General features: G+C 36.7%; 1 protein-coding gene across 5 annotated transcripts in view; it reads left to right on the top strand.

The window, feature by feature from the left end:
* Positions 1–19,432, top strand: part of LOC131901890 (POTE ankyrin domain family member A-like) — a 60,036-nt gene that overhangs the window by 14,591 nt on the left and 26,013 nt on the right. For all 5 annotated transcript variants that reach the window (XR_009376931.1, XM_059252955.1, XM_059252956.1 and 2 more), the window contains exons 4-9: positions 1,849–1,955; positions 2,798–2,935; positions 3,722–3,780; positions 10,184–10,214; positions 12,677–12,749; positions 19,167–19,254. Coding sequence is in view for 4 of the 5 variants with exons in the window: in XM_059252955.1 (XP_059108938.1) it covers positions 1,849–1,955; positions 2,798–2,935; positions 3,722–3,780; positions 10,184–10,214; positions 12,677–12,749; positions 19,167–19,254 (496 nt within the window). In the remaining variant the exon portion in view is untranslated. The remainder of the gene's footprint in view (positions 1–1,848; positions 1,956–2,797; positions 2,936–3,721; positions 3,781–10,183; positions 10,215–12,676; positions 12,750–19,166; positions 19,255–19,432) is intronic.

Here is a 19,432-nt window from a genome sequence, read left to right on the forward strand (position 1 = left end):
TTGTTTTCTAAGCAAAATATAAACCAGAAAGAAAGCAATGCCTTGCCCATCTCTAAAACTTCCATTACACAGATCTGTATGCACTAGCTATAGTACAGTACAGTCACTCAGTAAATTGGAGTTAGATGAAATGATGATTAAAATGCAGCAAATACAGAGTATAACAGAGATCCACAACTAGTGAAAATGCAAAGACCAAAGGACCATGGGTGCCTCCCACAATCCTACATCTACAATACAACACCCACACTTAAGTTTCGGGTGACACTGAGAAAGAAAGTTCTGAAAAAACAAACAAACAAACAAACTCTGAGTTCCAGTGACCAGGATGACTGTTGCAGAAAAGTGTCTTCTAGATACAAAAGGGATAATTCATCTATGAAATCTCAATAATATGGTTGCCTAAATAAGACATGCACAAGGAAAACACCAGTTGACATGCAAACACTTGATAGGGGAAACTTCAAAACTACACTCGTAAATAAAGAGTTGCCAATTATCCATAACTGCTGAGAGTAGAATTCAATTTTCTCCAGGGATACACTCTAAACTCCTCAATAGTTTATCTAACCACAGTGGCCATGCTTAAACACACACACTTACACACATGCACATGCGCACACATGCGCACACATGGACACACAGACACACACAGACACACACACAAACCAACACACATACAGGAAGAGAGAGAGACAGAGGGGGAGGGAAAGAGAAAAGGAGAGGCAGAGACATAAAAAAGAGGCACACAGAGAGTCTGCTCACATTACATGGAACCAGTAGGTTGTACATAATACACATGTGTGTGTGACAGTAATAAAAAACAGGTCCTGAATTTCAGAGGGAGTTAGGGGGAGTTGGAGGAGTGAGGGTGTAGAAACTATGTAAATACAGATCTCATGTAGGAAACTGTCTAAAAATAATATAAATAAAAACATTTTAAAAATGTACTGGATTTTCTAAACACTAAGACAGTTTTCAACTTGTAACAGGACAGAATACATTTCAAGGTAAGCAATCAAAGATTCTTTGAGTTGGGCGGTGGTGGCACACGCCTTTAATTCCAGCACTCGGGAGGCAGAGACAGGCGGATCTTTGTGAGTTCAAAAAAAAAAAAAAGATTCTTTGATTTCTTACTCATTTTGAGGTCATTTCTTTGGTGACCTGTTCAGAGCAAGAGGCAGACATTGTTACCCTTGGCCCTTCCTGAATGGAGAATCAAGAAGAGCTTCCTCTGTGTCCTCAGCAAATACCACATCATTACAATACTCTGAGAATTGTGCCTGTGAAACAACTTCTGCTGTTGCTGACATTTGCCCCACAGAAGATTTGCCAAACAGTACTTCAGAAATCAGGTTTTAAATACTGGACAATTCCATAGTTTTGTCATTGTCCTTAATTGAATTTTTCTGTTGGGAAATGCTACATCTGCCACATAACTGTCTTTTGAAATACAGGAGAATTTCTGACATAGAAAAGACAATTTTGCTCATCCATGCAACTTAGGATCTAACACCTTTGCCACTGTGTGTCGGTGTGTGTCTCTTCAGATAAACTCTGAGGGGAGAGTGCCATGGCTTCAAAGTACCATGACAACTTCTGTGACAGGAACCACAGGTCCATGGGTGTCACATGAGTTCTGTAATGGACTAGAGGACTTTGTGACAACTGCAGCCATGGTTAGAATATTGCAATCTTGAGGATCATTAGCAGGTGCATTAGGCTAATAAGGAAAAGACTACTGTGGTCAAGTCTATGGTAAACATTACGATCACGGGCTACATATATGATTTTCAGTTCAGTTGTGAAATATGCGGTATTGCGAATGATTAATTGATATCATTACAGGATGGGTTGACCCCTCTGCTGCTAGCACTCCGAGAAAGGAAACCCCGCATGGCAGCATACCTAATCACACACGGTGCGAATCTTCACGTATCTGATCAATATCTAAGGTACTACACTTTGCATTTTTAAAACACTACTTGTGTTGAAAATAGTCTAGAATAGTAAAAATCATTCATTTCATATGTGTTATGGGACTAGATTAGAAAAAGTCAATAAAACATCAGTTACATATCTAAAAATATCTATTACATGAAATGGTTATGCCAAAGAATGATAGTCAGGTTCATATTCCCTTTCATAATGAGAGGTTTTTATTTTGATTTTTATTTTGACTGCCATATGATCTTCTATGAATTGATAGCATTTATATTAGATTGTACATTTACAGTGTCAGTCCCAGTGTTTTCAAGTTTGCAATCACACAACCTTGTGAACACCCTTTAATCTTCAAATACTTTTGGTGGTGTGCAGAGAAGGATGATACATGAATGGTAGTTGTAAACTTACATATATGGCATGATATTAGTATCAGGATTTGAAAACATTCATTTTTAACATTAAAATTATTTGATAACATTATTACTATCATTTTACGCAAATTTCAATTCCATATATAATAGTGAATTGTATTTTAATAGAATAGGAAGGAAATGGTGTTCTTTTTCATATAAAGCTTTCTGTACTTCTGGTCAATTTTCTCCAAACAGTTATTCACCATAAACAATTTAAAATACAAATTCTACTCTATAAAGTATCATAGTGGGCTAAGAAGTTTTCTGCTTGTTTTCTAGTTTTAGCCTTGGACATATTTTAGGAATCTGAACTCTGCTTTCAGGATGCTTAAGGCTACTTAGTTAATGGTCCATTCTACACACAAAGGCCTTATACTTATATGGTAAAATGTATACAGTTCACCATTTAAGTAATTGAATTGCCTCTGTCATTCTAGAACAACACTCATGTATGCTGTTAGATGGGATTGTGAAAATATGGTTGAAATTTTACTGAAGAAAGGTGTTGATCACCAGTTAAAGGACACATTTGGATGGAGTGCTCTTTATTATGCCATTATGGGGAAACGCAAAACGTAAGTCCAGAAGTTAAAATGCTAGTTGAAACTAAATTTAGACATGAAATATTTACCAATGTTGTATTTTAACCAAGCGTGACTTCATTATTTAAATGCTTTTGGAATGGAAGCATTTTAGTCAACTCCACTTGCGATTCAGGATCATTATGACAAAACTCAGATCATTGTTTCCTTCTTGGCTAAAGGAAGACCAGCAATAGAGCAACCTATGTCTTGGAATTCATTAGTGTTCTCACCATGGGCTTACTCTTTATTTCAGTAATATCAAATTCTGAATTCTGTAGCATTTGATAATAGGTCCATTCATGAATTATAGAGTGCTTTCATTTAGGATTCTAATCAGATCAAGACTGAGAAGCAAGTTAGATACTGCTTTACTATTTCTGTGCCTGTTTTTAGGTGGTGAAATTTTCATAGCAAACTTTTAAACTAAAGTAGGGAAATCCTGAGTTTTGGAAAATTAAGTCGGAGCCTAAGGAAACACTTTCCCAGAGCGAGTATACTTAGGACTCCTACCTATATTAGGGCACTTTCCATCCTGTCAAGATAATCAAGATGATTTGAACCATAGTAAATCTACACCATCTCACTCTGTTCTTTCCCTCTAAAATGAGACACTTTGTAAAATCTTTTAGAACTAATAAATTTGAAGGGTATGTCCAGATGACTTGATGGAATCTTATATTGTCTTTGAAATATCTTAAATATTTAATATATTGATAAATGATTTTCCATCCATATGAAAATAATAACATTGTTTACCACCATTTCCATACTTGGCAGAAAAATGGTGATTATTCAGCACGACTTATTCCTCTGGAGACAACAAAATACCTTCACACGTAAGTCTTTTGAAGTTTCCTTCTCTGTAGCCCTTCTTTAGATTAAAAATGTTGCATTTAGAATTTTTAAATTCTCTGTAATTAGATATTATTTGGGTACATACCCAAGAATAGTGTAGCTGGATCTTGAGGTGGATCCATAACCAGCTTCTTGAATAATGGCCAAACAGATTTCCATAGTGGTTATATGTTTGTACTGCCCTTACCATTGGGTGAGTGGATGAGTGTTCCCCTTCCCCTTCACTCGCAAAGAGCAGTTTTTATTTTTAAAATACATTTAAATTATGATAGAATTAATATCCTTTCCTCCTTTACATTCCTCTCTCCAGCTCCTCCTAGGCAGTTTTAAAAACCAAGTGTCTATTGACGGCTGAATTGTTTAAGAAATTAGTTGTATGAAACTGCTTTGTTAAAAAGTTTCTCAGTTTTACACCGGAATTACATACTTGCATGTAAAAATATTTTTTTAATTACCATACTGTGATGAGATGCCAGCCTCTCCCCAGCCCACAGCACATTTTAGTGTACTTCATACATTTTTTTTCTAAAAATGTTAACATAGTGTCTACTTCATTAATAGTTCCACTACACTGTATTGTAATTCATTTTATTTGTTTATTTTATTTCATGTGTGAGTGTTTTTGCCTGCATGTACACCAGGCATGTGCATCATGTTCATGTCTGGTGCTTGTGGGAGAGAGAAGATGGTGTTGTATTCTTTGGAACTGGAGTTACAGGTGATTGTAAAATACCACATAGGTTCTGAGAGCAGAAAACAGGTCCTCTTGAAGAGCAATGCATGCTGTTAACTTCTAAGTTGTCTTCTTAGCTATCCACACACATTATAAAAAAAACACATTATTTTCTCACAGTAAAAATGAATGCATTGCAGTAAGTGAACACAATTACTTTGTTATACATATCATAGAAAACATGATTTGTATGGCTAAACAAGACACAATATTCAATCCTTTTATGATTTCCTTTCCTGTGTATGTTATTAAAGGAATGTTTTCTTTTCTATAGATTTTAACTAAAGTACAATTAGATCACTTTCCCACTTCCCTTTCTTCCCTCCAGCACTCTCCCCACGCTCCCGCTTCTTCCATGTCCCCGCAGGTCTCAAATTGATAGTCTCTTCTTCCCTTATAATTACTCTTCAATGCACACATTCACACACAGAGACACAAATGTGTAACTACAACCTACTGAGTTCAGTTTTCTTGTTTGTAGTTACATGGTTTCAGTGCTGACTACAATTTCATCAGTCAAGCAATTAGGGGTTCCTGTCTGAGAGAGACTCACTATCCCTATCTCAGCAGTCATTAGTTTCCTGCAGTTCCTTGTCCAGGAGCATGGCCCTCGGAGATTCCTCCCTACTTCTTCCTTAGCATGTCTATTGATATTGTCTCTGTTCAGATCTTGTTAATATAGCCATTTCCATGAGAGACTGTTTCACAGCAGACTTCCTGATGTTTGCAGTCTTTCCCTCTGCCTGTTCTGTGATGTTCCCTGAGCTAGAGATGCTGGAGTTGTAATGTTGATTTATCAACTGAGACTGGGATCCCTAGACTCTGCTGATCTCTGCTTCATGTCTACATTCTGGTGTGAGACTCAAGAGAATCTTGATGAAGGAGTCATCTTTATCTTCTCAGAAAAATAGCTATTAGATTCATTAGTTCTTTGTACAGTTTTCTTTTTTTCTATTTAATTCATTTACTTTTTATTATTTCGTACTATCTACTGTTTGGGGGTTTGGTTTGTTCTTGTTCTTTTTTCTTCAAATTCTTGACTTGGATCATTAGGTCATTTATTTGTTTATATGCATACTGGAGTTTATTTTGCTGCCAATTTTAACTTTTATGACTCAGTGGTTGCATACTGTACATGGCATTATTTCAATTTTCTGTATTTCTTAAAGTTTCCTTTGTCTCTAGGCATATGCTCTATTTAAGAGGAGCCTCTTTGTGCTGCTGAGTGGAATATATATTCTTTGGTATTGAGGTGGAATATTTAATTATTGGTTAGGTCAATTGAATGAAGATGTCATTTAATTCTGAGATTGTATGTACTTGGGCTGGATGACCAATCAATTGGAAAAATCAGTGTTTGCAATCACATAATGTTATCGGGTCTGTGTTGATCTGTGCCTTTTGTTCCATTAGGTTTCTTGTGAAGTTGGGTGCACCTGCATGTGTGTGTGTGTGTGTGTGTGTGTGTGTGTAAGTATTCTATTTTGTATTTGTTGACACTTTAATTAGTATGAAGTGCACATCTTTGTCTCTTCTGCTTCATTTTAGTTTGAAAATGATTTTTCAGGTACTAGGATGCCGATACCTGCTTGCTTCCTGACAGTGTTTGCTTAGAATACATTTTGAGAATACATTTTGCATCCATTCATTGTAAGAGGGTGCTTGACTTTTAAACTAAGATGAGATTTTTCATAGACAATAGATAGTTGGATTTTGTTTCTTAATTTGTTTAGGTAGCCTTTGTCTTTTGACTGGAGTGTTGAGGCCATTGATATCTGGATTCGTTATTGAAAGTTGTACCTAGATTGCAGTGTTTTATTTTCCTGTTGTTTTGTGTTGTTAGATGCCCTCTGTATTTCCTTAAATTTTAGCGTTGCTTGTTTTCTTTCTAAAAGTCTCCTCTTACACTTACTCCTCTCTTCAGTTAGAAGTATTACATTTAGTAGTCTGTTTAGAATTTATTATTTGCTATAACTGTTTCAGGCTGCTTGTATCATGGAAGTGTTTCCTCTTCAGCTATGGCAGACAGATTCACTGGGCACACGAGTCCTGGTTGACATGCATGGACTTGTAGTATTTGAAGTTCATTGCTTCAGGCTCTTCTGCTTTTCAGAGTTTTGTTTGATAATTCAGCTGTTGCCCTGGGCACGTTCATTTCCAAATGACTTGTATACTTTCTTTTCTTAAGCTTTCAATATTTTTTCCTAGTCCTGTATATTTGGTGGTGTTACTATTATATGCTTTGGAGTTTTCTTTCTGATCTTGTCTGGTTGGGGTTTTGTTTGATTCTTGTATCAGTGTGTGTATATATTTCCTTACTTGGATGAAGAATTCCTCTGTGATCTTTCTATTAATCTTGTCTATGCTATTGATTGAGAATACTGTTTCCTCATGTATGCCAATAGAATTCAAAGATTTGAGCCTTTGATAGTATCTCAAATTTCTTTCCTGGTCTTCTAGCATGGTTTTTTTTTATATTATTTGCTAATTAATTATAGATTTTTCTACTTTTTCTTTACATTCTCATATTCTATCTTTTGTTTGATTTGTTATATTGGTAAGGTTTTTCTCTGAACTTTCTAATTGGCATGCTGAAATTTTCAGTATTATATCTATTGCAGCCATTGATCTGGACCTAGTCTTCTGTGTATGGTGACAGCCACAAACAAAAAATGTGGGGGCAGAACAGGGAAGAAGTGACTTACCCAGAAAAGGTTGTGATATATTGTGTACTCTAATAAAATTTGCTTGAAGATAAGAGGACAGAACAAGCCACTAGATTAAATATAGAGGCCAGGCAGTGGTGCCACACATCTTTAATCCTAGCACTCGGGAGGCAGAGATCCATCTGGATCTCTGTGAGTTATATCCACCTTGGACTACATGAGATTTAATCAGTCTAGGAGAGAAAGAGAGGCAAGCAGTGGTGGCACCAACCCTTAATCCCATTACTGGGAAGTCACATGCCTTTAATCCCAACACTAGGAAGGAAGTGATGGCTGGGTGGAGAAAGGTATATAAGGCATGAGGAGACAGGAACTAAAGGCTTTTTGGCTGGAACCCCTTTTGTGTAGAGGCTTTTCAGCTGGAGCGCTTTCAGCTGAGTACTCAGAGGCATTCAGTCAGAGGATTCCTGGAGTTGGCGAGGTTAGACTTGGCTATGACTTGTTTCTTTGTCTCTCTGATCTTTCAGCATTTTCCCCAATATCTGGCTCCATTTTTTAATTAAAATAACATTTAGGATTCCTGCAACAGAGGGTTCACAGCTTTGGGTCTGGAATAGGATTGTTGGCTTCCAGAGAAAATGAAGTAGCCACCTAGCTAGCAAAGGTAGCTAGGAAACATGGAGGCCATGCCTGCTGCATTTCTTAAGCAAGGCATGTGGGTTTGGAGATAGTAGTAGGGGATAATAGGATGGGAAATGGAAAAAGAGAATTGCCCAACAATGGTGGCTCACAAACAAAGAGGGTTGTCAGCTTGGATCTGGACCAGGTGTGAGTTTACTGATGGCAGTTTTTGGGGGGTGACAGACAAAAAGAGACGTATTCAATAAAGGTGGCGCAAAACCTAAAATAATGGTAATTTTGTATTCAAATTCTTCCATTTAAACAAATATATCACATAGTGTTACTGAAATGTTTATATACACGGTGATTACTTCTGGCTCTACTGTATGGCAATGGTCTGGTTCCTAAATGTATAATTAGAAATTAATATTCTTATCTGTGAGGTGTTGAACTCAAGGTTTCATACTTTAAGAAGGAGGTGCTCTATGTGTTTGCTACTCCAATGACCCTATTTTTATTTTTATTTTTGTTTATTTTTGTCTTCCTGCTTTGTGTTGCCAAACTGACTCTTGACTGCCAAAAGGCAATCTCCAGAGGTCATACTTTTCCAAACTGTAGTCAAGTCTTTCACATGGCTTTTTCCCATATGCAGTAACCTTTAGAATGTGAATACTGTAGATGAAGTAAATAATGAACCTCTTCTTTGGGGGAAAAAAGAAGAAACTAGTCTACTAATTCCAGATTTAAATTCTGTTTTTATTGTGAGTCGTTAATATCTATAGTGCTTATCAGTAAATATGAAGCCACTCATACACCAGAGAATACTTGACTATCCATCCACAATCCCATTTTATCTTTTACCCTATTTTTGCAAGACAGGTGCTCTGCCACTTGGGCACATTTCCAGTCTTCATTTTCCATGGGAAGATACTTTCTCAAGGGTAATGTCAATAGGATCTCACCATGTGTGGTCTTTCTTATTTTATATAAAAGGAGAACTGTAGACAAAATTCTAAATGGTCTTAGTAAATAAGAAACACAGAGCCAACTACAGAGTTAAAAGTCCAAGAGATGAGAGCACTAGTGAAGAGCCCAGACAGCCTTATCTTAATACCTGGCTGCTGTCTCTTCTCTAGAGAGAGAGACCTTCTTCCTGTGTGACTTGTCTTTTTATTGCTTTTCTGTTCTGCCTTCTCATTGGCTCTAAACCCAACCACATGACTTCCCTGTCACTGCCTGTCTATACAGACCTCCAGGTCTCTATGGTTGGTACTGGGATTAAAGGTTCAGGTCACCACTCCTTGGCTGTGTCCTTGACCACACAGAGACTCTACCTGCCATGGGATTGGATTAAGGGTATGTGCCACCACCACCTGACTTCTGCTTAGTGGCTCGGTTTTACTTCTGACCTCCAGGCATCTTTATTAACATACAAATAAAATCGCATTTCAGCACAAATAAAATACCACCATAGGGAACTAGGTTTCTATCCCAGTAGAAAGATCTTAAGTGAGTTATTAAGTGATATATATGTAGATACCTACATATGGATTTATAGTTTTATAATAAACAAACCTCCAAAGCAACTTTCTCGGACCTAGCCTTCCTAGTACATACTTTTAATTTTCTGTATTTTAGCCATGTGCAGAATAGATATATTCTTTAGGAGGGGATCTTACCAGTAGTTATGTCCAAAGGTGACAATAGCAATTGTGGTTCTACCTTATTGTATCATAGGTAAGAATGAAAACTATAGCCAGATCTAAAAGAGCTCATTAGAACCTAACCACAGAGGAGATCAGGAGGGTGGGCAGCATTGATTTCACCTTACCTCTCTTTTCTGATACCTTGCAAGTCTTTATGAGAAACCTTGTCCAGATAGGTTTCCATAATTTTAGGGGAGATTGATAAGTACAATGATCATTGCCTCAGGTTCTCTCTGATAGGTTGTTTCATCCCTACCTAAAGGATTGCAGCCGTGCATCTGGGGAATATTTGTTGTGTTATAACAAAATATTTATGCTGTCTTCAAATTGATCCTGGTACCATTCTTCCAGAAAACTACTCTCTTTGCTATTTATTGATGATAGGCACTGATTCTGGCAATGGCACTATTTGCCATTAGTTGGACTTGTTGTCAGTATACATGGTCACCTACTTTGAGGTATCAAATGCTGATAATTTCTTTCATTCTTTTATTCAATAAATCCAAAGGAAGTGAAGATTTCCTGATGCATTTGTTATATTCCAGTACCATAGTTATTATTTACCCTAGAAGATTTTTTACTCTAGAAGATTTACCCTACGGTATTTTATAGACTAATATAATCGACTGAAATATGTCTACTTTTCATTCAATTATAGGAAATCAGCCTGAAGATGTCTTTTTATCGGGGTAAGATTTTAAGGTCTTTGAATATGAATGTTAACTTATAATTAGAACCAGGGAAAAGAACTAATGTTTATTGAATATTGTGTTCTTCACTGATTCCATCTGATTTATTTAGTGTCCATGATGCATTAATATAATCATATGTTTTAAAGCTTTCATATCCTTGTGACTAAGTGTCTTACTACTTTAGCAAAGGTCATCCAGAGAGTTTGATTAATTCTATGAATCCCATAGGTAACAAGTTGCCATCTCTTGACTGAACTGTCAGCCTGTGCACTCTCTTGTTCCTGTGACTACATTGAGATGATCTCATGTAGAAAGCCAGTTTTCCTTATGTGTCAACTCTGGATTAGAGTTTTCCTGAGAAACCTATCTAAAACCTCCATAGTTTTTCTTTTGAAAGTTGTTCTTAGACACTACATTGCTATCAAGATTGGAGGGGGAAACCTCTCTTTATTGTGTCTGTAGTGCCATAGGTTTGAAATGAGCAAGATGACAGAAGGCTTGGAATTACATTATTGGAATGGTAGTCCATGTGCACATATACCATGTTATGTTGATACAAGTGAGCATCTATTTAAGAGACGTTATGAACTTATACTCAGTTTTGTTTTCTCTTCAAACTACTGGACTGTCTGGGTACAGGAGAGTTTTTTTCTCATTTCATCAAGTCTTTGTTTCCCCATGACACTAAGAATTTTGAAATTTTTTATTGTACATTTATTTTTCCTCATGTTTCTTGACCTATAGTTTAGAATTTTTGACTGCCAGGTACTGCTTCTTGTTTTATTAGAAAATCTCAGATCTGAAAAATTTGTAGTTTTTAAGGAATTTTGAAAACTAATAAAAATATCCTGAGCACAGAAAACTAGATCCAACGTTATACATAAACAGTTGCTCTGAGGGAGAAGCCAAAACTAAAACACAGTATTCTATGGAGGTGGAAATACAAATGGCCCAATTTAGATTCCCATGCATTCCTTCACTAAAAGACCAGTCCTTACTGACCAGTATTTGATTGAGAATTTCTGTAGGAAAATATGGGAATGAGTCAAGTGTTCCAAGAATGGCATTAAAAGTAGCCTAATGGTGGATGATTTGAATGACATTAACAGGGGAAGGGCAATTTCGAAAGGAAAATCATGGAGGCCAATAGGACTAAGAGTTTGGCCTCGTGATTAGTTTTTTAAAGACAATAAAGTTATTTACATAGACACAGGATGGTGAAAATCATCTGGGAATGGATATGGTTGAACGTAATTTGGAAACTATATTACCTTTTGTGCTTAATTGATAGTAATGACAAATAGATTCTTCTGTTGAAACTTACTTGAGCAACCTGAAGTCTTTATAGAAAACGGGAATGTGGTATCACAGAGGGTGGGCTAGAGAATGTTCAGAACCAAGGGCTGAAATGAAAAATATCTGTGATCCACTGCCACTGCTTCTTTTCCTGTTACCTTTGCCAAATTCCTGTCCTTTTCAGATTGGAATTGCAGAACATAATCATAGAATTTTGTAACATATCTAGGCTTGGGATGTGTGTTGCTGACCCTCCATTTAGCTTATTTGCCTGAACCAGGGAACTAGCTGTCTTTCAGGTTCTTTGAGCCTGTACTTTCAGGAATCTGCACCTTCCTGGGATGAATATTGAAAGGCCAGAGAGCATCACTGAAGACTGCAAAAGAGGGAACGAGGAGTGGTATCCTATATAAGGAAGACATCTAGAGAACATAGAGGGAAACAGAGGCAAAAGTCCCAGGGATCTGCTTTTCCAGAAGTCTCTGCCATCAACCGAGCACATATGAAGGTTTTTAAGTGCTTGGTAGTTTTTGAATCAGCCTCTACCAATGTAATAACTGAATTATTACATTTTAATGTTTGAACACCCATGATAAGAGGATTTCAAACCTCAATGTGCACATTTGTTTGTTCACTTATAACTTTAATGTTCAAGGATTTCACATCTTTTTCATGACTTTATTAGTTGTTTTACAATGAATGGATGTGATGATTTCCTTTCAATGGGTATTTTCCATGCTCAAGAATGAAGGTTGCCATTTAGTAGTTATATAGTTTTATGCTTTATTAATAGAGTAGAATGAGGACACTATTGTTTTGCTTTATTTGGGGCTATAACCTTTATTTAAATTAATGATTAAAGAGTATGTGAGCAATTCATTGTAATTTGCATGCAATCATCAGGACAGTTTTCAAAACAAATGATTTTCAGGTTCCACAAATATATTGACTGACACTATTTGATGTGGAACTATGTGGAACTCTTTCTTGACAAATGCAGAGATTAGGAGAAGTGGAGACAGAAATTAACAGCTGAACAAATTTTATAAAACAGATGTCTAATAACAACAGAAACACCATCTGCTATTCAAATAACTAAACATTCAGGACAAATGCTTTTGTCCACTACTCACTTATTTGTTGTTGTGTGTTTTGCTTCAAAGACATCACTTTGAATCTGAGTCACTGATTTCCGTGTGTGCAACAATGGAGGACACAGCTAATTTGAAAACTCAGGTAATCAATGCCTTCTTGAGGTAAATTCTTGTGCTGAATTTCTTCTTTGTGGAGTTTGAAATGGTATAATAGAGCAGTTGTCAAAATGTCATCACTTTAGATGAAAAATTGGCTAGAATTTTTTTATAAAATTATGACAATATTACTATATTGATGGTGAAAAGTACCAAAACATAATAATTACTTTAAGGTTCTGAAAGCCACAAATGAGATAAGAAATAAGTAATCACAGAAAAATTAGTTTGTATAGTTTTACCACAGTGGAGGGAATTTGAAATTTGGGAATATTTGGACAAATAAACATTAGTAGTTTTATTTTTATTTCTTATAGCATGACTTACATAATTTTCAGGCTTCTCTAAATATGTAGACTAACCTATTCATTATGTTACTTAAGGTAGCTTACATATCCAACCCATGTATTGAAGGGCACAGAAATTAGCATTAGTTTTTAAAGTACCTTTTAAAAAATCTTTTACTCATGATACAAACTTTTAAAAACTGTTAACGGGATGTCAACTACATGTTAACTGGATGTCAACATGCAGAAGACTGCATATAGATCCCTATCTGTCGCCATGCACTGAACTCAAATCCAAGTGGATCCAAGACCTCAACATAAATCCAGTTACACTGAACTTGAGAAGAGAAAGTAGGAAGTAGCCTAGAATGCATTGGCACAGAAGACCACTTCCTAAATATAACACAGACACTGAGAGAAACAATTAATAAATGGGACTTCCTGAAACTGAGAAGCTTTTGTAGGGCAAAGGACACAGTCAATAAGACAAAACGACAGCCTACAGAATGGGAAAAGATCTTTACCAACCCCACCTGACATCTGACAGAGGGCTGATCTCCAAAGTATATAAAAGAATTCAATAAACTAGACATCAAAATTCCAAACAATCCAAATAAATGGGCTACAGGCCTAAACAGAGAATTCTCAACAGAAGAATCTCAAATGGCCAAAGGACTTTTAAGAAATTGCTCAACATCCTTAGCCATCAGGGAAATACAAATCAAAATAACTCTGAGATACCATCTTACACCTGTCAGAATGGCTATGATAAAAAACACTGAAGACAGCTTATGTTGGAGAGGATGTGGAGGAAGGGGAACACTCCTCCACTGTTGGTGGGAGTGCAAACTGGTACAGCCACTTTGGAAATCAGTATGGTGGTTTCTTAGAAAATTGGGAGTCAGTCTTCTTCAATACCCAGCTATACCACTCTTGGGCATATACCCAAGGAATGCTCAATCATACCACAAGGACACAAGCTCAACTATGTTCATAGCATCATTATTCATAATAGCCAGAAACTGGAAACAATCTAAATGCCCCTCAGGTGAAGAATGGATAAAGAAAATGTGGTACATACACACAATGGAGTACTAGTCAGCAGTAAAAACAATGATATTATTAAATTTGCAGGCAAATGGATGAAAACCCAGACTCAAGAGGAAAAATATGGTATGTACTCACTCATAAATGGATATTAAATGTAAAGCAAAGAATAACCAGACTACAACCCACAACTCCAAAGAAGCTGGCTAACAAGGAAGACCCTATAGATCAAACAGTGAAGGCGAAATAGATGAGATCAACATGAGCAAACTGAGGGTGAGGGGGAGTAATGGAGGGCAAGTAATGGGGGATGAGAACATAAGGCAATGGGAGGTTTGAGCTGGAACAGGGACAGAATGGGATAGCAAGGAAAGGGATACCATGATAAATGAAGACATCATGGGAACAGGGAGAAACAGAGTGCTAGGGAAGTTCCCAGGAATCCACAAGGATGACCCCACCTTAGACTACTAGCAATAGTTGAGAGTGTGCCTGATCCGGCCTACTCTGATAATCAGATTAGTGAATACCGTAACTGTCATCATAGAGCCTTCATCCAGTAACTGATGGAAGCAGATGCAGAGATCCATGGCCAAGCACCAGACCAAGCTCCAGTAGTTCAATTGATAAGAGAGAGAAGGAATTCTATGAGCAAGGGACATTGAGATCACGATGGGAAAATGTACAGAGAGATCCAGCCAAACTAGTGGAAATTCATGAAGTGTGCACCAATAGCTGTCGAGGCCCATGGGACTGGACTAGGCCCTCTGGATAGGTGAGACAGTTGTTTGCCTTGAACTGGTTAGCAGACCCCCAGGCAGTGGAATTGGGATCTGTCCCTGGTGTGTGAGTGTGTTTTTTGGAACCCAGTGCCTGTGGTGGGACACCCTGAGCAGCCTTGGTGCATGAGGGAGGGGCTTAGGCCTGCCTCAACCAAATATACCAGGCTCTGCTGAGTCCCCATGGGAGACCTTGCCTTGGAGGAGATGGGAATGGGGGGTGGGTTGGGGAGGAAGGCTGGGGGTGCAAGGAGGGAGGACAGGGGAATCTGTGGTTATTATGTAACCTGAATAGAAAATTTCTTAATAATAAAAATATCAAAAAAAACCACCCTCTTACTCAGGACACTAACATTTAAAAACAATTTTTCAAGTCTGGTGTAGATGGAAGTTTTCCTGTGTCCTGCAGCCACTTGGTCCCAAATAAAAACACAGAGGTTTATATTAATTATAAACTGTTTGATATATGGCTCAGGCTTATTGCTATTATATCTTAAATTAACCCATTTCTATTAGTCTATGTGCCTCGTGGCTTTACCTGTATTTTATTACATCTTGCTCCCCCCGACAGCTTGCAGCATCTTCCTTGACTCCACCCTTCTTCTTTCTCTGTCTCTCTTGGTTTTCCTGCCTGGCTCCATCCTGACCTGCCATAGCCCAGTACAGCATTATTTATTAACCCATGGGAGCAACATATATTCACAGCATACAGAAAGACCATCCCACAGCATTTTGGTACTTTATCTAGAAAAAAGTATTATTTAAAGTGATTAAAATGTACAAATACAAAATCTTTCTCTCAAAATAAGTATAATTGTAGCTTTGCATTATTCATTCTCATAAAATATTGGATCCAGTCATCATGGCACAGTCTTTATCCTAAAATTCAGATGACAGAGGCAGGTTGAACTTTCCAAGAGTTCAAGGATGTTCCTAATGAGTTCTGTCTCAGGCTGCCAATGGGTATATAATGAGATACAAAAAGAATGTTTGAAGGCTCTTCACATCCTAGTATAAGTTTGCACTTCCTTCAGGAAGGAACAAGTGTTTCCCTTTCCTTGCATACTCCCCAGCTGAGCTGTCATTTGTTTTATTGATCTTGACCATTTTGACTTAGGTAAAATGAAATCTCAGAGGGGCATTGATTTACATTTCCGTTGATGACTAAGGATGTTGAACATTTACTGAAGTGTTTCTCAGGCATTTGTGTATCTCTGCTTTGTTCTGTACCCCATTTTTTAGAACATGTTATTTGTTTTCTTGATATTCAGTTTATTAGTTCTTTGTGGTTTAGATGCTAATCCCCTATCAGATGTATAATTGGCAATGGTTTATTCATTTTCCATGCCATAAATTTTTACATGATGCTGTTCTATTCTAAGGAGAAGCTTTTCATCTTCATGAAGTTACACTTGCTAGTTTTGGTTCTAATGCCTGTGTTATTGGTATCTGGTTCAGAAAGTCAGTCATTGACTGTAACAATGAATTCAAGCCCTTTCCAGACATTTTCTTCTATCTTAATCAGAGTTTATGGTCTTATGTTGAAGTCTTTGATCCATTCATAGTTGAGATGTATGCAGGGTGATAGATATGGATCTACTTAGTTCTTCTGCATGTGGCCATCCAGTTTGACCTGAACCATTTGTTGATGATTCTACAGGCACATAGAATTATCCAAACATAACAGGCTATGGTGAAGGCCTTTGGTCTCACTCCACAACCAAATAGAAAGATCCTATTGGTGAAAAAACCACATATTAAATACCCAAACATAGAGTAGATGGATTTGTGCCCAAATAGAATCATTACACCTTCTAACTAATGTTCGTGGTGCTAGAAGATACACCTCCTGCTCACAGAGGAGAAAGGTAATCATCGATATCACCAACTACAACCCTGTGACCTACAACAGTGACCTGTCGGAAACATATGCTGGTCCCATAGTAGCATAAATGTTATGGGAATAACAAATAACTTTTTCATTGGACTTAGAGACTGCATAAGGTGGAATACAAACCTAACACTGCCAAAGGGGCCAATAACGTGATAATGTAGGGTATGGGCCTATGGATAAACCCAATGCTACTCTTCTTCTGAATGAATACAGCAAGAAAATGAGTCCTAGAGACATGTCACTATACCTTTCCCGATCCTCCTTATAGAAGTTTTCTCTTGCAGTAGATGGGAATCAACACAGAGATCAACAACTGGTCAAAATGCAGAGTGAGAGACTTTGGACTACCTAGTCATAAATTGGATGTCTTCATCAAACCTCCTCCATCAAGGCTCAGTGTTTATGTAGAAAAGGAAGCAGAATGATTATAAGAGCCAGTGCTTATGGATAAGGTCAAGGAAACTTTGGCTTCCAGATACAACAGGACCAAGACCAATGCACATATGAACTCAGAGACTACGCCCATACACAGATGATTTGCCCAGGTTCCAACAAGACAGGGTGCCAGCACTAAGAGGCAGAAGAAGACACAGGCTGCCATCCATAACCAGGACACAGTTTGTAATTGATAGCTGTTGGCAAAAGGAAAAGTCAGTGTTCTACTTGAAGCATCACTGGGTATATCAAAGGCACTCCAGAGAAGACACTATGACCAGGGGAAGTTGATCAACACAAAGGAAGCAGTGTTCAATTTTGTGTTTGTGGTATTGTTGGGGGCTGATTGTTCTCTTGTGGCATGTTTGTCTTATTGGTTGTAAGTTTGTATTTTCAATTTGGGGGTAGATTTAAGAGAGAAAGATTATAAACTTGGGGGGTAGGTAGATGGGGAATAATCTGGGAGTATTTTGGTTGGGAAAATATGTTCAAAATATATTGTACATGCAAATTTTTAAATCAAAAATGGAAGAAAAAACTCTTCATATAATTGAGGTATACATGTTTCCCCCTAATTGTAGAAAGTTCTAGAATAAGGTCTTTGATAACCAATGCTAAAGGCAAAATTTCAATTTCATCTTATTTTTGCACTCAAAATCTTTAAAAGTAACCTGAAATTCTTTGCATCATATGTAACACTTCAAATTTTAAAGGATGTCTACACAGTGGTTTCATTGCTCATTTAAATCTCCAAAATCACTCTGAGGTTAGGCTTCCTGTTTCTGGGTGTCCTAGATCACTTGTGATTAGAGTTTTGTAGTTTTCTTTTTTGTTTTTTTCGTTTATTACATCAACTATGAAATTAGTGAATGCAAGGCAAATTCTTTACCACTCAACCACACACCCAGTCCTTCAAGTCTTATTGTGATAAGCTATACATAAATTCTTCAAATGTGGATTTCAGCATATAGTCAATAGGGCTTTTTATTCCTTTCTTCACGTGTTTTATGAATGTTGGGACCAGACTGACATATATTTCAACAGTATTTGAAGACTTACAAATCCTCAGCTGACATAATGACATTGATGTTTCATCACAGAATCTTTCTGAATTAAAACTACCAGTTCATATGACTTAAATATGAAGTGATAACCATTAGTGTTATGCCATTTAGAGAATAGTGAATCTATGTGAACTTTAAATTTTCTTACCTATCTCACAAGTAAATGACTAAAAATGCTGAGTGTGTAATTGCATAAGGACCTCTCTACTATTTCAAGTATAAATAAGCACCAGGAACATTCCAGACATAGAATGAATGTTCTGATGCTTCCCTTCATGTTAATGCTTGTTATGCTCTAATGATACCCATTTTTTACTGTGAAAGAGTTTAAGATTTCATTGAAAGATTACATGCATTATGTAAACAAAGAAGAATCACTAATTGCTTTTTAATTTTATGAAACTATTTTCTCTCTTTCTAAGATTTTAACAAAACTATTTTTTGTACATCCTTCTTTTCATAAACAAAACTAATTCTAAAATATTTCAATTCTTCTCCACCTGGCGTAGTTTGTATTTTCATACTAACCAAAGGGCCTTATTATAATATTAAAATGATTTTCTCAAGGAATTGATTTTTAAATCAAATACTTTGATATGGCAAGCACATTAACAGTTATTATTACTTAAATGTATCCTTTCACTGTTTAATTTTTGGTGAGGAATGTAAGTTTCATATTATGAGTTTAGTTCTTTATTGAATTCTGCAGATAATCTTTTTCTATTTCTGCTACAAGGCTTGATTTTAGAATATGTGACTGTATGGGGTAAAAAGACAGGTTGATCTCAAGAGCATGCAAAAGGTTATCTATGAAAATATTTTATCCTATTTTTAAGTTTAGTTGAATTCAAAATAGGAAATTCAACTATATCCTCATTATTATTTTCATTATTTTAGCAAGATATTCCTGAGAATAGTCTGAAAAGTGGTGTGGATGACTTACCAATAGCTTCCAAACAATATGAAAATGTAGAAGAACAAGAAGGTAATGCACATGCTTAACTTGTAAGATCACTTGGCAGAGAGGTTTGCTTAAAACATGGCAACAAATACCTTAGCCAAATAAAATAACCCACGTAATACATATTAAATCAAACAAAAGTAAAAATGTAATAGTAGACAAGAAAAACTTTCATCCAAAGGTTGAAATAAGAATGTCAGTA

The sequence above is a fragment of the Peromyscus eremicus genome, unplaced genomic scaffold (genome assembly GCF_949786415.1).
Source record: "Peromyscus eremicus unplaced genomic scaffold, PerEre_H2_v1 PerEre#2#unplaced_590, whole genome shotgun sequence".
Classification (NCBI taxonomy): Eukaryota; Metazoa; Chordata; class Mammalia; order Rodentia; family Cricetidae; genus Peromyscus; species Peromyscus eremicus.